Below are 18,804 nucleotides of genomic sequence, written 5' to 3' on the forward strand. Positions count from 1 at the left end.
CTACCTACAGAAAACCCTCAACCAGGTCAGTCCCCTACCTACAGAAAACACTCAACCAGGTCAGTCCCCTACCTACAGAAAACACTCAACCAGGTCAGTCCCCTACCTACAGAAAACACTCAACCAGGTCAGTCCCCTGCCTACAGAAAACACTCAACCAGGTCAGTCCTCCTTTGTGTGTGTGTGTGTGTGTGTGTGTGTGTGTGTGTGTGTGTGTGTGTGTGTGTGTGTGTGTGTGTGTGTGTGTGTGTGTGTGTGGAGGGGAACACTAATACTGTCTTGATCTGTGGTTCAAATCCCTCAATCATCACCAAAGGGCATAGTAGGAATATTATTTTAGCGGTCACTATATGTATCTTTTCAGTTAATTTGTATAGCCTTCAGAGAAGTCTTCTACCAGATGAGCCGTCCACATGATGCATTTTGATGCTTTCGACGAGTTTATAATATCCACTGGAGATAAGGGAGCAGAACGGTAGTAGGCTGGTATGCTAGATCACTGTATTCTCTTCCGTCGCATGTCATAACCCACACTGAGGACCTTGCACTCCGCAGCAACTGACCAATCACATCCGGGACACTCTGCCGGGGCTGCGGGCCAAGCTGCAGAGCCAGCTGCTGTCTATAGAAAAGGAGGTGGAGGAGTACAAGAACTTCAGACCTGACGACCCCTCCCGCAAGACCAAGGCCCTGCTGCAGTAAGTAGGACACACAAGTACGCACGATGGCATGCATGCACACACATACAGACGCACAAAAAAAGACTCCAGTCACCCAAGTCATAGACTGTCCTATCTGCTACCGCACGGGAAGCGGTACCAGAGCGCCAAGTCTAGGTCCAAGAGGCTTCTAAACAGCTTTTACCCCCAAGCCATAAGACTGCTGAACAATTCTTCAAATGGCCACCCAGACTATTTACATTGCCCCCCCCGCCCCCTTTGTTTTTACACTGCTGCTACTCGCTGTTTATTATCTATGCATAGTCACTTTACAAATGACCTCGACTGACCTGTATATAGCCTCGTTGTTGTTGTCATTTTTTTGTCGATGTCATTTTCTTATGTTGCTTTTTGATATGATTTGATATTTTACTTTATTTAGTAAATACTTTCTTAACTATATTTCTTGAACTGCATTGTTGGTTAAGGGCTTGCAAGAAAGCATTTCACGGTAAGATCTACACCTGTTGTATTCAGCTCACGTGACAAATAAAATTTGATTTGACACACACACACACGTCTAACTCCCTTATCCCTGTATCCTTTACTCTCCAGGATGGTGCAGCAGTTCTCAGTGGACTTTGAGAAGCGTATCGAGGGCTCTGGGGACCAGATCGACACAGCAGAGCTGTCAGGCGGAGCCAGGATCAACCGCATCTTCCACGAGCGCTTCCCATTCGAGCTGGTCAAGGTGTGTGTACTGTACTGTATGTGTACTGTACTGTATGTGTACTGTACTGTATGTGTGTGTGTCTCTTACCAGGGCCCCCGCTCTCCTAACTCTTGAGACAGACAGGGCTGTGGATCGACCATAACCCAGAGACTTTATTATAATTATAATAATAATTATTTTTTATTTTTATTTTTTACTTTCACCCTTTTTCTCCCCAATTCCGTGATATCCAATTGGTAGTCTTGTCTCATCGCTGCAACTCCCCTACGGACTCGGTAGAGACGAAGGTTGAGAGCCGTGCGTCCCCCGAAACATGACCCTGCCAAGCCGCACTGCTTCTTGTCACAATGCACGCTTAACCCGGGAAAGCCAGCCGCACCAATGTGTCGGTGGAAACAACGTTCTGCTGGCGACCGAAGTCAGATTGGAGCTGCCCGGCCCGCCAAAAGGAGTCGCTAGAGCACGATGGGACAAGGAAATCCCGGCCGGCCAAACCCTCCCCAAACCTGGACAACGCTGGGCCAATTGTGCGCCACCTCATTGGTCTCCCGGTCACGGCCGGCTGTGACACAGCCTGGGATTGAACCTGGGTCTGTAGTTACGCCTTAGACCACTGCACCACTCGGGAGGTCCAACCCAGAGACTTTATGAGGAAAACATTCTTCCCTCCCTCCCTCCCTCCCTCCCTCCCTCCCTCCCTCCCTCCCTCCCTCCCTCCCTCCCTCCCTCCCTCCCTTCACAGTAAAACATTCTGTTTGGCCTTGGCCACAGGATCTGGGCCTGCTGGGGCCAGACTACAGTCTCAGTCGTTAAACATCGCACAGTCAGACTGTCTGTCATCATACACTCATGGTATAGCTGTGTCATATCAAATGATTAACAGAGGTGTCAGACTGAATGGAATAACTAAGCAGTGTTAGTACTTAGTCTGAAGGTTTGTTGTTGTTGTAAATGTGCTCCTGTGAATAATATTCTGTTCGATGTTCAGAGCCACTCAGTGGATACAAGGGACCTTCTAACTCTATCTCTGTGGTATTTAATGCGTGTGTGTGTGTCCTTTCTGTGTCCGTACAGATGGAGTTTAACGAAAAGGAGCTTCGCAAGGAGATCAGCTACGCCATTAAGAACATCCACGGCATTAGGCAACGTCCTTCCTCCCCATCCCCCTCTCCCTCCCCCTGTCCTCGCCCGCCTGGGTCGCCGCTGTGGGCCAGGCCAATTCTAATCGCTGTCACCCATCTGATCACAAAGACCTCGAGACACACCGACCGCAGACATGCACCCAGCATGCTGTCGTATACTGATGTTATCAGAAACAGAAGTGGAGGGATTTGTGATTAGATCTGTGACCGCTGGTTGGATGGTATCTTTCTCTCGCTCCTTGCCCCGCCCCTTGTCCACCTGTCTGTATCTTGCATATATGACTGTCTGTCTGTTGAAGCCCTAGCTTGATATGCCAGTCACGTGTGACCTAGCTCCCTTTGTACCCGCCCTATGACAACGTCCTCTCTTTTACGTTGGTCCCAGAGCGATATAAATCAGAATCCGACAGTGACGTCATCGCTATTCAGGAAGTGAACCTGTTGAAGTGAACCTGTTGAAAGTCCCCTCTGTGTTTCTTCCTCCCACTCAACCTCCCACAGTGAAGCTAGAAGGAAGGCTTCAAGAACAGGGGATGGTTTGAGCTATGTAGCAGAATACATGATCCTGGTGACCTACTGCCAGGAAAACAAACTAACTTTAACTATGAACAATTATTTTTGCTTAGTGTATACAGTTTCCCCCAGAAAAGCTACAAAATCTACATTTTCTTGAGCTTGGAACAGTATTGCTATTTGTCTGCATTTCCTTGTCACATTTCCTTTGTGAAAGCAAAATGGCTGCAAACCTGTTCTGACAATGAGGGTGAGCTCTACTCGGTCAGTGGTTCTGAAGGAGGGGGAATGGTGAAAGGAAACCATTCAAGAGAATTGAGACACATTCATTATGTTGTAGTGGTGTAGGGATTCCAATAGTCATGGCGTCATCTGGATGAGTCATATGCTGTAATATGTGGGCAAAACTATTCACATACTGTAGAGCAGGGTTCCCCAACTGGTGACACATGGGCCGAATTTCGCGGCTGATTTTATTTGCCCCCCCAAAGATGACTGAAAAGTTATCATTGTTTTTTTGCGGGGGTGGGGGAGACATAAGAGACTGTAAAAACACCAGCAAATTTGATTTTTATTTAGGATATATGTTCCAAAGTACTCCCACACAAAAGAGAGATATACTGTATGTGATCGTACACTAATGTAAGCAAGGTTTGAAATGGTTATGTTTTTTAAAATGTTATATCTGTTTGGGCTTCTTGCGGTCAATTTGCAGTGTACAAATTATTAGTAATTCTGTTCTGGCCCCCTGACCATCTGCTCAAGAAAATATCATCCCACGGCTGAATCTAGTTGATGATCCCTGCAGTATCATAAAAGTTGTGTTCTATAAGTTCAGTTGTGCTTTTATCGGCACCTTTAAACATACAAGCACATTTGAACTAGCTCAATATTTCCCCCAAACCGTGATGTGATGATTTAGCTTCATTTTTAATACTGTTTTTTTGTTGAAATTCATTATCTGTCTTTATCTTTCTGTGCATGTTTCTTCTTTATGTTTTATGTGGAAGGGGTTTGGGTGGAGGAATTTATTTTCAATTAACACTATTCTCTCTGCCTGACCTCCTCCTCCTCCTCCTCCTCTTCCTCCTTCTTTCTCTTTTCCCCTCTTTTTTGAACCTGTCGCTCGTTTTCTCTCTACCGGGCAGAACTGGCCTCTTCACCCCGGACATGGCCTTTGAGACCATTGTGAAAAGGCAGATCGGCAAGATCAAAGAGCCCTGCCAGAAATGTGTGGACATGGTCATTTCTGAGCTAGTCAATACCGTTAGGCAGTGTACTCAGAAGGTAAACGCACACGGTGGAGAGCAACACTATGGTTTCACCTCTCCCTCCCACCAAAACCTTCTGCTATGTCATCCTTGTTATTGTATCACCGCACCGCCCCGTTTTCCAGACCCTGTTTTCCCGGGTTGGGACAGTAGGGGGCGCACTGGGGTAGTTGGGGTATTGTGAGGGACTGCCTGCCTGCCACTTTGGATGGGGTGGCTGGGCAGAGTGGCCATGGCATGGCCATGTTAGAGAACTGTGCTGGATATAGAAGGGGTCTGGAGGCTGCTGAGTTGCTGCTATGTGGCTGCATGTTAAGAGTAGCAACTTTAGACACAGGAGAAAGGATGAAAATGGTCAAATTAACATTCAGAATCAAATGAATGGTCAAATTAACACATCTCAAGATGTTTAAGTTCTGTTAAGTCACAGGTGACTGAGTTCCTTTTAGCAGTGAATAAATCATTTTCAGTGCCTTGAGTGTCACATCAAAGTGTCACTCCGCTGTCCCTGGCAGCCATGTTGAGTGACCTCAGCATCCAGACTTCCTGCTTGTGAGACCGGAGGCTGTGCACCTGCAGCAGACAGGAGCCATGACAATGTGAAGATCCGGATGATTACCAAGGGCCAAGTTCAGCTTTAGAGGGCCCTTTAGGGCCACACTCAACAAAAGGGGCCCCAGTGGTCTTTATACCAGTGGTCTTAATCCCACTGTGACCAGGCCATGTTATGGAATGTGGCCTGACCACAGTGGCTCTGGGACAGTGGAATAACAAACGCTATGACCCTGCTCTGTGTGGTCAGCTGGGGGATAGATGGAGATAGGGGGAAAGGGGGAACAGGACGAAGATTTGGGGTCAGGTAGAGAGGAAGAGCAAGGTGCTTCGTCTGGGGTGTTGGGTGCACAGCTACGGTCTGGCATGGCTCATAACTCAGAGCTGTTGGCCGGTGGAGTAGTGCAGGCTGTATTCTCTCTCTCGCTCTCTCTCTCTCTCTCTCTCTCTCTCTGGATGGAGGGATAGACCTCAGCGCTGGCCTCTTCAAGGGAAACCAAATGTCTCACTTGCCTTTTATTCCCTCTTTACTGTTTACCCACCTCCCCCTGACCTGTCAATATCCCCTCTTTTTCATCTGTCTCTCAATCTCTCATCCCTCTTTTTTTCCTCCTTATACGTTCTCTCCTTCTCTGTGTGGCCCTCTTGTGTTATTCTTTCGCCTCTCTATCTCTCTCTGCTTTGACCTGCTCTCTATCCCTGTGGATCTTTTTGGTTCTCTCTCTCTCTCTCTCTCGTTACCACCTCCTCTCTACAGGACGGGCCTGTTCACTCCTGACCTGGCCTTTGAAGCCATAGTGAAAAAGCAGATCCAAAAGCTGAAGGAACCCTCACTGAAGTGTATAGATATGGTAGTGAGCGAACTCACCTCCACCATACGAAAGTGTAGTGACAAGGTAACCAAGGAACCGAGCCACGTTCGGAGTCTGGCTTGCGTCATTCTTAGAGGTAGGGATAGACCGATGGCTGGACTACAAAAAGGAAGCAAATGAGACAATTCAAATAATTGATCTATCTTAGATGAGCATAGTGGTTAAGTGTTGTAGCTATATGCTTTCTGTTTGGTCGAATAAGAGGCAAAAATAACCATTTGATAAATTGTTATGATAACCAGTTGATAGTTCTTTGAAGTTATGAGAATATTTCCATTTTTTTTACTGCTTATAAGGACAGATGCTGAGTGATACAAAAATGAGTGTAGCCATGGCCTATCTGTGTCTGATTGTATTTATTTAGTTTGACATGCACTACCGGTCAAAAGTTTTAGAACACCTACTCATTCAAGGGTTTTTCTTTATTTTTACATTTTCTTAATTGTAGAATAATAGTGAAGACATCAAAACTATGAAATAACACAAATGGATTCATGTAGTAATGTTAAACACTTTACCCCCCCACCTTGTCACAACACAACTGATTGGCTCAAACGCATTAAGAAGGAAAGAAATTCCACAAATACATTTTTAAGAAGGCACAGCTGTTAATTGCAATGCATTCCAGGTGACTACCTCATGAAGCTGGTTGAGAGAATGCCAAGAGTGTGCAAAGATGTCATCAAGGCAAAGGGTATCTCAAAGAATCTCAAATATAAAATATATTTTGATTTGTTTATCACTTTTTTGGTTACTACATGATTCCATATGTGCTATTTCATAGTTTTGATGTCTTCACTATTATTCTACAATGTAGAAAATAGTAAAGATTAAAAAAACCTTGAATGAGTAGGTATTCTAAAACTTTTGACCTGTAGTGTATACGTTCCCGTTATAGAATGCACAGTAAGCCACACAGCTAAGAAATCATTTCATAGTTTGTCTTTGTCAGTCAGTCTCTTTGTTCATACTCCTTATTCCACAGTTTTATATTCTCCTCCTCTCCATGGTTTTTGTATTGTGGTGTGATATTAGTATTTGAAGTTTATCTGCAAATGTGCCTACCCCTCTTACATATTTGTTTCCAAATGACAAAGAACAAGACTCAGTGTTGGCTCTGAGCCAGCTACATAGCAGAGTTAAATATTATTTGTCTTCAAGCATGCCATTCCATTTATGCAATGATGGTATCCTAAAAATGATGAATACTGTGTCTGACTCAGAAGACAGACTGCCATTTTTTCAAAGCAGAGTCAACTCACCCATCAGTGACAATGTACAGTGACATTAATTGACTGTGTAGTGACTTTGTAAGCTTGGCAAATGCAAAAGACAGATGGTGGTCACTTGCAGTCCAAAAGAGGAGTCCTTTCAACACATGAAAGGATTCAAACATGTATTGTCATGGTAAGCTAGATACACTGCCTTCAGAAAGTATTCATACCCCTTAACTTTTTCCACTTTTTGTTGTGTTACAGTCTGAATTTAAAAGGGATTAAATTGATATGTTGTGTCACTGATCTACATAATGTCAAAGTGGAATTATGTTTTTAGAAATGTTTACAAATTAATAAAAAATGAGAAGCTGAAATGTAAATGTATTGAGTCAATAAGTATTCAACCCTTTTGTTATGGCAAGCCTAAAGAAGTTCAGGAGTAAAAATGTGCATGGACTCACTTTTTGTGCAATAATAGCATTTAAAATTATTTTTAAATGACTACTCCATCTCTGTACCCCACACATACAATTATCTGTAAGGTCCCTCAATCGAGCAATGAATTTCAAGCACAGATTCAACCACAAAGACCAGGGAGGTTTTCCAATGCATCGCAAAGAAGGGCACCAATTGGTAGATGGGTAAAAATAAAAACATTGAATATCCCTTTGAGCCTGTACATAAGTCTGTACAGAATACAAATATTCCAAAACATGCGCCCTGTTTGAAATAAGGCACTTAAGTAATACTGCAAAAAATCTGGCAAAGAAATTCACTTTTTGTCCTGAATTTAAAGCGCTATGTTTGGGGCAAATTCAACACAACACATCACTGAGTACCACTCTTCATATTTTCAAGCATGGTGGTGGCTGCATCATGTTATGGGTATGCTTGTCATTAGAAAGGACTAGGGAGTTTTTTGGGGGGATGAAAATTAACAGAGTAGAACTAAACATAGGCAAAATCCTAGAGGAAAACTTGGTTCAGTCTGCTTTCCAACAGACACTTGGAGACAAATTCACCTTTTAGCTGAACAATTATCTAAAAACAAGGCAATACACTGGAGTTGCTTACCAAGACGGCATTTAATGTTCCTGAGTGGCCTAGTTACACTTTAGACTTAAAACAACTTGAAAATCTATGTCAAGACTTGAAAATGGCATCTAGCAATGATCAACAACCAACTTGACAGAGGTTGAAGAATTGTTTTAAGAATAATGGGCAAATGTTGTACAATCCAGGTGTGGAAAGCTCTTAGAGATTTATCCAGAAAGACACAGCTGTAATCGCTGCCAAGCTGATTCTAACATGTATTGACTCAGAGGGTTGAATACTTATCTCATCAAGATATATTAGTGTTTTATTTTCCATGAATTACTGTACACTAAAATAATAATCATCTTCCACTTTGACATTACAGAGTATGTTGTGTAGACCGTTGACAAAAGATGACAATTAAATCCTTTTTAATCCCACTTTGTAACACAACAAAATGTGGAAAAAGCCAAGCGTTGTGAATACTTTCTGAATGCACAGTATGTCGTTTATTTTCAATAGGAGACACCTAACTGTGCAAACTACTATTGATTAAACGGCATCTTCTCTAGATTTGTGATACGGTTAGCTTTCTGTCACACTTCACTATCTATCTCCTGTGTGCACTCAGGAATGTAGTCAGTACAACCCCGGTGAACAATATGAATCGCTTTCACATTGATAGTCTGAATATAGTAGGACTGAGACTATGGATCATTCTGTGCTCACTTTTCTTTAGATGTGGCATCCAACACATTAGTCCAGCAGACTATCGGTCTATCCTTACTATGGTCTTACCATGATATTTAACTCCCATGTTGTTTTTTTTGTCATTCTATTTCTATTCAAACATTCGTTTTTATTCTGTTTTGTTTTTGATTGGCCAAAATAGACAATTGAACTAATTGTCCCAAGTTTCCATCGTAACCAGCATTTGTGTGTTTTCTCCTCAGTGAGTAATACTGTATCTTTGTGACTTCCTCTCAGTCTCCGATCTGATTGAGTTCCTCTAGTCGATTGTACTCACTTCCATCCCCGTGTCTGTCAATATGATTTGATCTGTTGTAGTAACTAGTGCTGTTGCAGGTGGAGCAGTTGTGTCTCAGCATCTCAACTAACAGATCTACCCACAACATCTATCTCTCTCTGTTTCTCTCTTTTTCTCTTTCTCCCACTCTCTCTCTTTCTCTTTATTGTCTTCTACATCTCGTTGTCTCTAACCTGTCACCGTCTTGTTCATTCGTCAAGCAAATTTTTGAAAAAATGTAAAAGAGCCCTCTTGTGGATTTTTTCAAGACCATAAAACAGAAAAACCACAAGAGGTCTTTCTGCCCTTTTTCACTCTCTCTCCTCGTCCTCCCCCCTGCTCCCCATGCATTGTGTGTGTGTGTTTGTGTGTAACAATCTACCTGCATGCTGCCCATACCCTGTTTGTATGAGTTATTGTTTATCGATGTACTTTTTACGATGCATCTCTGTCAAACAGAACATTCTTAACTGGCTGTGCTGCAACTATGTTGTGGACGTGAAAGTTGCAATGCTTCTTTACAACGACACATTGGTTAATTGGTCTTAAATAAAAAAGAGCCACTAATATCAGTCTTATTTTGATTGGTCAATTTAATGTCTGCTCTAGTAAGTCACCTGGCCATAAGGTAGTATACAGATGTAGGATCTTAATTTGAGCCAGTTTGTTACAGCAGGAAAATAATCCTACAGCAACAGGAAATGTGAGTTTTATACTAAGTTGACATTTTTTAGGGGTTGATACATTTTTGGGAAAAAGCAGGTCTGAATTTTTTAAACCTGAACTACAGTACAAGTTGAACATTACCTGCATAGCAAGAAAGTTTGACTGCAACAGGGTGATCAAATTAAGACCCTACATCTGTATTAGTGATAGCCCGACATGGCATTATAGCACAGCATGTGAAATAGCCCTGCAATGGTGTCATCAAAGCCAAAGAACCAGTGTACTATAAGTCACCAGGACTTGTGTTTAGACAACAGTACAGAAGGGAAGACACTAATGCTATTATATAATAGGCGTCAATGACATGGCTATCTGTCTATACATATGAATAAGCCTTAAAGAGCTCAATGTCGCCTACTGTGTATTTGGGCCCATGCCCATGCCAGGAAGTGATAAATCAAACGATAGAAGAGAAGGATCTCATTGACTCCAATGTGATCCTGTAACCTTGAACAGCCAACGCAAAGGATGCATTGTAACTTGCCAAACATCAGCTTATTTTATTTCACTGTGATTTCAGTTGGCTTTCCTCCCACCAGACTCTGTGATTCAGTTGGCTTTCCTCCCACCAGACTCTGTGATTCAGTTGGCTTTCCTCCCACCAGACTCTGTGATTCAGTTGGCTTTCCTCCCACCAGACTCTGTGATTCAGTTGGCTTTCCTCCCACCCACCAGACTCTGTGATTCTGTTGTGTGTCTGCTGTATTGGAAGCACACCAATGTCTGTATTGGTGTGTTTACAAAGAACACATGGAAAAAGGCCGTAGTGTGCCAGGAAAATAATGTGTTATTGGGGAGAAGACTATTTGTTGGGCAGAAGACTGTTTAGTGTTTTATGGCAGTAATACAGACTTTGCACTATTCATTTACTTGTCATTTGATTAACCCCTTGTGGAAAGATAGACACACTAAGAAAAGCCAATATTAACACTGATTAACTTCCATTGTTGTGACTAGGGCAGAGTCTGTGCTGTCCTCTTGTTGTGACTAGGGCAGAGTCTGTGCTGTCCTCTTGTTGTGACTAGGGCAGAGTCTGTGCTGTCCTCTTGTTGTGACTAGGGCAGAGTCTGTGATGTCTTCTTGTTGTGACTAGGGCAGAGTCTGTGCTGTCCTCTTGTTGTGACTAGGGCAGAGTCTGTGCTGTCCTCTTGTTGTGACTAGGGCAGAGTCTGTGATGTCCTCTTGTTGTGACTAGGGCAGAGTCTGTGCTGTCCTCTTGTTGTGCATGTACTCAATGTTTTTGTGCTGTTAGTGCTTGAGTGTGTGTGTTTGGCTGTGTTGGCTGTGTTTGCTGTGCTTTGTGTCTGGTCCGTGTCTGAACTGTGCCTCCCTACCCACACGATGTGCCCTGTGTTGTCCTCTACCCACAGCTGGCTCAGTACCCCATGCTGAGGGAGGAGATGGACAAGATTGTCACCCAGCACATCCGAGACCGCGAGAGTCGCACCAAGGACCAGGTGACACTCACACACACTCTCTCTCTCTCTCTCTCTCTCTCACACACACACACACACTATTTTCACTGGCTTAGCGCAGTTTCTCTGGACCACTGCAAAGTTTGGAGTTTGGGCCCCGCCCTAAAAAAGCTAATCTAATGTGTCAGCCATTCACAAAGTATAGACTACTGATCGCTACTACCGATCGCGAGGTCTATGCGGCTGCCTATTGACGGGCTATCAGATGATGTGGTGCTTGTGCTTTCAGAAGCCTATAGCTTTGCTTTAATGGATACATGGTTATCCATTAACGTTTAGCCTAACGTTTATGTTTCACGAAGTTATAGGCCTACGGTGTCGCAATGCTGCTATTTAGAATGATGACTGGCGGCAATAATGTATATAGTAATTAAAGTGGGAAATTCAAACATTGCGGATTGTATGAATTTTCAATGCAACAGCATATTAATCAGTAACCAATAGATTATTTTAGAATATACAACTGTCCTGTAGGCCTACTTCCTACCATAGTCGTATTTTTCCCTGGACTCGAAAGTGTTCCACAGGGATGCTGGCCCATGTTGAGTCTAATGCTTCCCACAGTTGCGTCAAGTTGGCTGGATATCTTTTGGGTGGTGGACCCTTCTTGATACTCCTGGGAAACTGTTGAGTGGGAAAAACCCAGCAACGTTGCAGTTCTTGACATAAACTGGTGCGCCTGGCACCTACTACCATACCCCGTTTAAAGGCACTTAAATCTTTTGTCTTGCCCATTCACCCTCTGGAGGGCACACACACAATTCATGTCTCAATTGTCTCAAGGCTTAGAAATCCTTCTTTAACCTGTCTCCTCCCCTTCCTCTACACTGATTGAAGTGGATTTAACAATCGACATCAATAAGGGTTCATGGCTTTCACCTGGATTCACCTGGTCAGTCTATGTCATGGAAAGATCAGGTGTTCATAATGTTTTGTACACTCAGTGTATATTGTCTGTGTGACTCGACTACTACCAGGTAGAATGGACAACACAAACACTTCACTTACTACAAGTGGAAATTAAAAAGGAGGGTTGCTGTCAAAATGATTTGTTTAAAAAAGTAATACAATTTAGAGATGGGTGTGAGAGGACGGGCGGATGGGCCCCAGGAGCCTGCGGGGGTTTCCACTACACCAGTGACTATCTTCCCAATTCAAGCTCTTATGTCTAATCCTAACTCTAATAACTCCTGATGTGTGTCCCTCCATATAGGTGATGCTGCTGATTGACATTGAGCTGGCCTACATGAACACCAACCATGAGGACTTCATTGGCTTTGCCAAGTGAGTGTCGCCCTCTTGACCGCTTTCCTGATACAGTCGATTGGAACAGATAACCCAGTATAGACACAGTACAGTGTGTGAACCCTGACCTACCCTGACGTACTAATGATTCCTGTGTTTAGGTGTGTGCACCGATCTAACCCATGATTATGTTTACCCCTGTAGTGCTCAGCAGAGGAGCAGCCAGGTGGCCCAGAAGAAGCAACCTGGCAACAAGGTACTACAGGCACTGGAGAGCACCTACAGATAGTCTTACAGTACATTCACTTAGATTTTTTGTCCTGATGGGCTGTTCAGAAAGCATTGTAACGGCCCAAGATGCAAGGCTCTAGGTAGAGTTGCAACATTCTGGATAACTTTCAATAACTTTCAACTTCCAAAAATCCTGGTTGGAGGATTCCTGGAATCATGAAGAAATAAGCAGGAAATCAGGAATTCTCCAACCTGGATTTCGGGAAACCCAGGGAATTTATTGAAAGTTCAGAGAATTTTGCAACCCTAGTCCTTGGTCTATGTTGAGCTATTCTCAAACCAGATTATGGCTCCAAGTGAGTGCAGTTTGGAGTGAGTTTGTATTACTTCTCCATTTGTTCTCTAATAAATTCTATTGTTCCTTGGCTTTGTTATTCTTTAGTAGTGCTATGTGTTAGTTGTGTTGTGTTCCCACTCTATCTCTGTTTCCCTCTGTTTCTTCTGAGTGATTTCTCTTTCTGTTGTCTTTTTTCTTCGCCTCTATTGCTACAACTGTTCTGCTTTAGCAGGATGAAATCATGGTGAGTAGAGAGTGTGTGTGCTAGTATGTGTGTGTGCGTGTTAGTGTGTGTTAGTGCGGGTGCCTGCTTGTATATGTGTGTTTCTTTGGGAGTGTGTTAGTATGTGTGTGTTAGTGTGTGTTAGTGCGCGTGCGTCCTTGCGTATGCGTGTTTCTTTGGGAGTTTGTTAGTATGTGTGTGTGCGTTAGAATGTGTGTGTGGTAAGAGCTTCTCATTACTGTAGATGGACAGGTGGCTAGGGAGCTCTCTAGGGCTTCTTTCCTCAGCTCCTTCCCTCCTCTAGGCAGTGCTCCCATCCAAAACAATAGAAAAGTACCCAGCTAGTGCTGCTCATCTCCAATTAGAAACCAGCACGAGTGGAAAAATAGCCCACCCCACAGTACCCCCCCCACCCAACCACCCAGACATAGACAGAACACAGAGGGGTTGAGACCCGATAGGCCTTCCCGTTGCATAATGCACACTTTATGTTTCTGTGTAGACGTCTCTCTCTCCCATAGAAACAACACCATTTGGAGACGTCACATTTCAAAGCTTGTTGCCGAACAGTCGAGCCTCATTTTCCTTGGCCGAGTGATCGCTCGATGCTCCCTTAGCCTTGCCTGACGACTCAAACTGAATTCCTCCGCTTCTCTATGTCCCCATACGTTACATACTTCAGTTTGAGACTGCCATCGTTGACATCCATTTGTGGTGACGTAAAATGAGGGATGTTGAACAATACAAAGCCATCAGTGATTGGATCATCTCTAACCAATCAGAGTACTAAATTGGTTAGAGATGTGTTCTGGCTCTGGCCCAACCCATTGGTTTCTGGGACCAATCAGAATGGCTAGAATGTGTTTGCGTTCTAGAAATCTTCGGGAGGTACTTAGATCCAGACTCATTGTGGAGAAGAACCTAAGGTCCGTGGGCATGGCGTAGTGTTTGGCCGGAGAAAGGATTTGTGTAGCCAGTCAACCCCCAGCCTTAGCTTGAACCAGATAAAGAAGGCAGCCATGTGTTCTCCAATAACAACAGATCCCAGAGAGATAGAGACTTTAGCTTTAGAGTGGGGAGCAGGCCATTGGTTTCTCATCCATATCAGTGGAACTGTCCGTTTGCGATATTACAACAACGAAGACTTTACTTCAAACAACGAACAATGTTTTTTTCCCTCGGACATCATAACACATCATTGCACGGCGATAGAACAGCACAGCATGTACTATGATTTTCTCTTACCATGATGCTGGATGCTCCCTTCCTCTAAACTAAAACAATAACAAATGTATCGGGGGAGGCCAGTGGGGCTGTTTCACCTATCGCAGAACTTTAAGACCAGTTATACAAAGCCATTTATAAAAAGGAAACATCACTATACACATTCTAGTTCCCTCTTATTCTATCTTTAACCCTACTGTCTCTCTCTCACTCTTTATTTACACTCTTCTACTCTACTCTACTCTACACTACACTACACTACACTACTCAACAATACACTACTCTACTCTACTCTACTCTACTCTACTCTACTCTACACTACACTACACTACTCAACAATACACTACACTACTCTACTCTACTCTACTCTACTCTACTCTACTCTACACTACACTACACTACACTACTCAACAATACACTACTCTACTCTACTCTACTCTACTCTACTATATTCTACTCTACACAACTCTACTCTACTCTACTCTACTCTACACTATTCTACTCTACTCTAATTTATTCTACCCTACACTATTGTACACTACTCTACTCTACTCTACTCTACTCTATTCTAATCTACCCTATTCTACTATACACTACCCAATTCTACTCAACTCTACACTACTCTACTCTACACTACTCGACTCTACTCTACTCTACTCTACACTATTCTACTCTACACTACTCTACTCTACTCTGCAATATTCTACTCTATTCTATTCTATTCTATTCTATTCTACTCTACTCTACTCTACTCTATTCTATTCTACTCTACTCGACCCTATTCTACTCTACTCTACTATACTCTACTCTACACAATTCTACTCAACTCAACACTACTCTACTCTACACTACTCTACTCTACTCTACTCTATTCTACTCTACCCTATTCTACTCTACACTACTCGACTCTACTCTACACTATTCTACTCTACACTACTCTACTCTACTCTACTCGACCCTATTCTACTCTACTCTACTATACTCTACTCTACACAATTCTACTCAACTCTACACTACTCTACACTACTCTACTCTACTCTACTCTACTTTATTCTACTCTACCCTATTCTACTCTACTCTACCCAATTCTACTCAACTCTACACTACTCTACACTACTCAACTCAACTCTACTCTACACTATTCTACTCTACTCTACTCTACTCTACTCTACTCTACTCTACACTATTCTACTCTACACCACTCTACTCTACTCTATTCTACTCTACCCTATTCTACTCTACTCTACCCAATTCTACTCAACTCTACACTACTCTACTCTACACTACTCGACTCTACTCTACTCTACTCTACTCTACACTATTCTACTCTACTCTAATTTATTCTACCCTACACTATTCTACACTACTCTACTCTACTCTACTCTATTCTAATCTACCCTATTCTACTCTACTCTATTATACACTACCCAATTCTACTCAACTCTACACTACTCTACTCTACACTACTCGACTCTACTCTACTCTACTCAACACTATTCTACTCTACACTACTCTACTCTACTCTGCACTATTCTACTCTATTCTATTCTATTCTACTCTACTCTACTCTACTCTACACTATTCTACTCTACTCGACCCTATTCTACTCTACTCTACTATACTCTACTCTACTCTACACAATTCTACTCAACTCTACACTACTCGACTCTACTCTACTCTACTCTACACTATTCTACTCTACACTACTCTACTCTACTCTGCACTATTCTACTCTACTCTATTCTATTCTACTCTACTCTACTCGACCCTATTCTACTCTACTCTACTATACTCTACTCTACACAATTCTACTCAACTCTACACTACTCTACTCTACACTACTCTACTCTACTCTACTCTATTCTACTCTACCCTATTCTACTCTACTCTACCCAATTCTACTCAACTCTACACTACTCTACACTACTCAACTCTACTCTACTCTACTCTACTCTACTCTACTCTACTCTACTCTACACTATTCTACTCAACTCTACTCTAATTTATTCTACCCTACACTATTCTACACTACTCTACTCTACTCTATTCTAATCTACCCTATTCTACTCTACTCTACTATACACTACCCAATTCTACTCAACTCTACACTACTCTACTCTACACTACTCGACTCTACTCTACTCTACACTGTTCTACTCTACTTTACTCTAATTTATTCTACCCTACACTATTCTACTCTACTCTACTCTACACTATTCTACTTTACTCTTTTCTACTCTATTCTACTCTACTCTGCACTACTCTAATTTATTCTACCCTACACTATTCTACTCTACTCTGCACTATTCTACTCTACTCTTTTCTACTCTATTCTACTCTACTCAACACTACTCTACACTGCTCTACTCTACTCTGCACTATTCTACTCTACTCTTTTCTACTCTATTCTACTCTACTCAACCCTATTCTACTCTACTCTACTCTACTCTACTCTACTCAACTTTACACTACTCTACTCTACACTGCTCTACTCTACTCTACTCTACTCTACTCTACTCTACTCTAATTTATTCAACCCTACACTATTCTACTCTACTCTACTCTACAGTATTCTATTCTACTCTACACAATTCTACTTTACTCTGTACTATTCTACTCTACTATAATCTACACTATTCTACTCTACACTATTGTACACTACTCTATACTATTCTTCGCTACTCTACTCTACTCTACTCTACTCTACTCTACTCTACTCTACTCTACTCTACACAATTCTACTCTACTCTACTCTACTCTACTCTACACTATTCTTCTCTACTCTACTCTACTCTACTCTACTCTAATTTATTCGACCCTACACTACTCTACTCTACTCTACTACACTCTACTCTACTCTACTCTACACAATTCTACTCAACTCTACTCTACTCTACTCTACTCTACACTATTCTTCTCTACTCTACTCTACTCTACTCTACTCTAATTTATTCGACCCTACACTACTCTACTCTACTCTACTACACTCTACTCTACTCAACTTTACACTACTCTACTCTACACTGCTCTACTCTACTCTACTCTACACTACTCTACTCTACTCTACTCTAATTTATTCAACCCTACACTATTCTACTCTACTCTACTCTACAGTATTCTATTCTACTCTACACAATTCTACTCTACTCTATACTAGTCTACTCTACTATAATCTACACTATTCTACTCTACACTATTGTACACTACTCTATACTATTCTTCGCTACTCTACTCTACTCTACTCTACTCTACTCTACACAATTCTACTCAACTCTACTCTACTCTACTCTACTCTACTCTACTCTACTCTACACTATTCTTCTCTACTCTACTCTACTCTACTCTACTCTACTCTACTCTACTCTACTCTAATTTATTCGACCCTACACTACTCTACTCTACTCTACTACACTCTACTCTATTCTACTCAACTTTACACTACTCTACTCTACACTGCTCTACTCTACTCTACTCTACTCTACACTACTCTACTCTACTCTACTCTACTCTAATTTATTCAACCCTACACTATTCTACTCTACTCTACTCTACAGTATTCTATTCTACTCTACTCTACTCTACACAATTCTACTCAACTCTATTCTACTCTACTCTACTCTATACTATTCTTCTCTACTCTACACTATTCTACTCTACTCTACTCTACTCTAATTTATTCTACCCTACACTATTCTACTCTACTCTTTTCTACTCTACTCTGCACTACTCTACTCTACTCTGCACTATTCTACTCTACTCTTTTCAACCCTATTCTACTCTACTCTACTCTACTCTACTCTACTCTACTACACTCTACTCTATTCTACTCAACTTTACACTACTCTACTCTACACTGCTCTACTCTACTCTACTCTACACTACTCTACTCTACTCTAATTTATTCAACCCTACACTATTCTACTCTACTCTAACTCGATCAGTATTCTATTCTACTCTACAAGCAATTCCTAAACTCTACTCTATAACTATTCTACCTCTACTATAATCTACACTATTCTACGGCTCTACACTAATTGTACACTACTGCTAACTACAGTATGTCTTTCCTTACCTTACGCTACTCTAACTCTACTCTACTCTACTCTCTACTCTAACTCATATACTCTATCTCAATTCTAACGTCAAACTCTACTCTACTCTACTCATACAAAAACTATTCTTCTCTACTCTAACTATCTCTCTACGCTATCTCTACTCTACTCTACTCTAATTTATTCGACCACTACACTAACTCTAACTATACTCTAACTCTACTAATACACTCTATCTACTCTACTCTATACACAATTCTACTCAACTCT

General features: G+C 42.1%; 1 protein-coding gene across 1 annotated transcript in view; it reads left to right on the forward strand.

Annotated features, from left to right (window-relative positions):
• Positions 1 to 18,804, forward strand: part of LOC115204080 (dynamin-1) — a gene marked incomplete in the record, with an annotated part of 71,458 nt that overhangs the window by 32,090 nt on the left and 20,564 nt on the right. Inside the window, 8 exon segments of the mRNA XM_029769379.1 lie at positions 556 to 698; positions 1,275 to 1,410; positions 2,467 to 2,534; positions 5,628 to 5,766; positions 11,118 to 11,204; positions 12,436 to 12,506; positions 12,672 to 12,723; positions 13,265 to 13,283. Of these exon segments, the coding sequence (XP_029625239.1) occupies positions 556 to 698; positions 1,275 to 1,410; positions 2,467 to 2,534; positions 5,628 to 5,766; positions 11,118 to 11,204; positions 12,436 to 12,506; positions 12,672 to 12,723; positions 13,265 to 13,283 (715 nt within the window).

The sequence above is a fragment of the Salmo trutta genome, chromosome 12 (genome assembly GCF_901001165.1).
Source record: "Salmo trutta chromosome 12, fSalTru1.1, whole genome shotgun sequence".
NCBI classification, from domain to species: Eukaryota; Metazoa; Chordata; class Actinopteri; order Salmoniformes; family Salmonidae; genus Salmo; species Salmo trutta.